This window comes from Poecilia reticulata, linkage group LG6 (genome assembly GCF_000633615.1).
Source record: "Poecilia reticulata strain Guanapo linkage group LG6, Guppy_female_1.0+MT, whole genome shotgun sequence".
In the NCBI taxonomy this organism is placed as follows: Eukaryota; Metazoa; Chordata; class Actinopteri; order Cyprinodontiformes; family Poeciliidae; genus Poecilia; species Poecilia reticulata.
The window spans coordinates 3813548-3815453 of NC_024336.1; the positions used below are offsets into that span (position 1 = coordinate 3813548).

A 1906-nucleotide genomic window follows, 5' to 3' on the forward strand; every position below is an offset into this window, starting at 1 on the left:
CCCTTGTTCGTAACTGGTCTTTGTTTTTGTACATTTGGAAGGATTGTGAAATAAAAGGCCCACAAAACCTAAATGACTTGTGCGATCTTGTTTCTGATGTTTTTATTCTGCTGTGACAATTCAAACCTTTCACCAAATAAATATTTAAAGAGCCGGAGAAGATTCTACAGGGGCATATTATGGCCATTGTAGATGGAAGGAAAAGGAGCACATTCCTGCCCCAAAAATCTGAACCTTCCTAAAAAACAAGGAAATTTGAGTTTGAAATGTAAAATTTACTAGAAATTTTGAGATTTCTAGTTAATCTTTAACTCTCGAATAAAAATACTTCAAAGGGTAAATATTTAAAACTAATCTTTGGCAAAAGGTGAACAGGTTTTTTGGGGGGCGGGGGGTTTCATTAATTTATTTTCAGAGTTGAAMTATTTTGTGTACACCAAAAGTATGGCAGAAATGAGTTGGAACTGAACCAATAACATCTCTACTGCAATATATTAAAAAAAACCTAGAAAATGAGTTATAAGTGTAAAATGTTTAGGTAGCCTCAAATCAAACATCCTTTCTATTTATTTTTAGTTTCCACAAGTTGCTGTTTAAAATGTCTCGACATATTTGAATACTTTAATTGGGGAAGATTTCCAGTAAACTAAGTAACATGAAACTGATGGATGACCGAACACCAACCTGTAAAATAATCTTTTTTGTAGCAGTACTTGACGTAATGCTACATCTCACCACTAGGCGGTGCTGAGATGGAGCACTTCTGATAAACCATGAACGAGGAAGAGAACGGAGTCGGTAGGGAACTTGTTCGGGCATGATCCTGTTGTCCACGTGCAGCTTCAGAAGGTACGTAACTATTCAGGATTTCTTTTTAAAAGGTTAACTCCTTTTATTTGTTACAAACGATAACAAATGACACGGATATATTGAAAAAACACGATGATTTGACGTTTATTTACCATTGTATCTGTTAAGCGTTTTTTCGTCTTTGTAGCTCATTTTGTTATACCGCTGTACCAATTTGCGTTCACATATCTACAGTTTAAAGTTAATCGAAGCTACTAACAAAACTATAAACGATATAAATTACTAGACTACGTTTTCATAAACTGTTWACGTCAGTGTTCAATTCGACTTATGCCCTGTTTGTCAAAATTAATATTTTGAAAGGAAATTACGTGCTCATGTGGAGAATATCGTGTCACAATTCGCTTTGTATTATGTGATCAATAAATACAACTAAACTGAAAAAAAATATTCATTTCTGCTCGACTGTTAATTGGCTTTGAGTGATACTTTGAGTTAGTGTAAAAGTTTTCTCTTAAACTCGGCTTAATGAATGTCGTCCTCACATTGTAGCCTCTGTAACACAAAGTAACATTTTTGTGACTATAGTGAATCAGCGATTCTTGAGAATAGGGACAAAATGGGTTTTAATTTTCCCATAATTTTTTTTTTGTTATTTTTCAACCTTATGTATGCAAATATGACAAGTAATGTTTTGGAAATGTAAAGATGCTAAGGTGCAGGCTCMCAGTTGCAACAATTGTTTTTAAATTACATTTTTAATCGACCTGGCCTAGAACGTTGTCATCACCATCTGACAAAAATAAATAAAAAAAATCATTTTTAATGACCCTATTAGTGATATTTTTACTCATTTTACAGACAAATGCTTCTCAAGAAACAAAATAAATATTATTTAAAACAAAAAACAAAAAGTCCATCTGACGGACTTCACACTGCATGACGGAGTTGACACAGAACTGAAGGTGGTGACAAACTAGTGAGTAAAATTGAAAAACTTCATACATGTGAAGTAATGCAATTTATGTAAAATACATTAAAATGAATTATTTGCACATTTAAGTGAGATTTGACAACAATTTCACTGAAAGAGTCA

The 1906-nt window shown here is 33.0% G+C and overlaps 1 protein-coding gene across 1 annotated transcript in view; it reads left to right on the plus strand.

The window, feature by feature from the left end:
- Positions 1-773: 773 nt before the first annotated feature.
- isg20 (interferon stimulated exonuclease gene) overlaps positions 774-1906 on the plus strand; it is a 4417-nt gene continuing 3284 nt past the window's right edge. The window contains exons 1-2 of the mRNA XM_008410880.2: positions 774-798; positions 841-849. Coding sequence (XP_008409102.1) covers positions 774-798; positions 841-849 — 34 coding nt within the window. The remainder of the gene's footprint in view (positions 799-840; positions 850-1906) is intronic.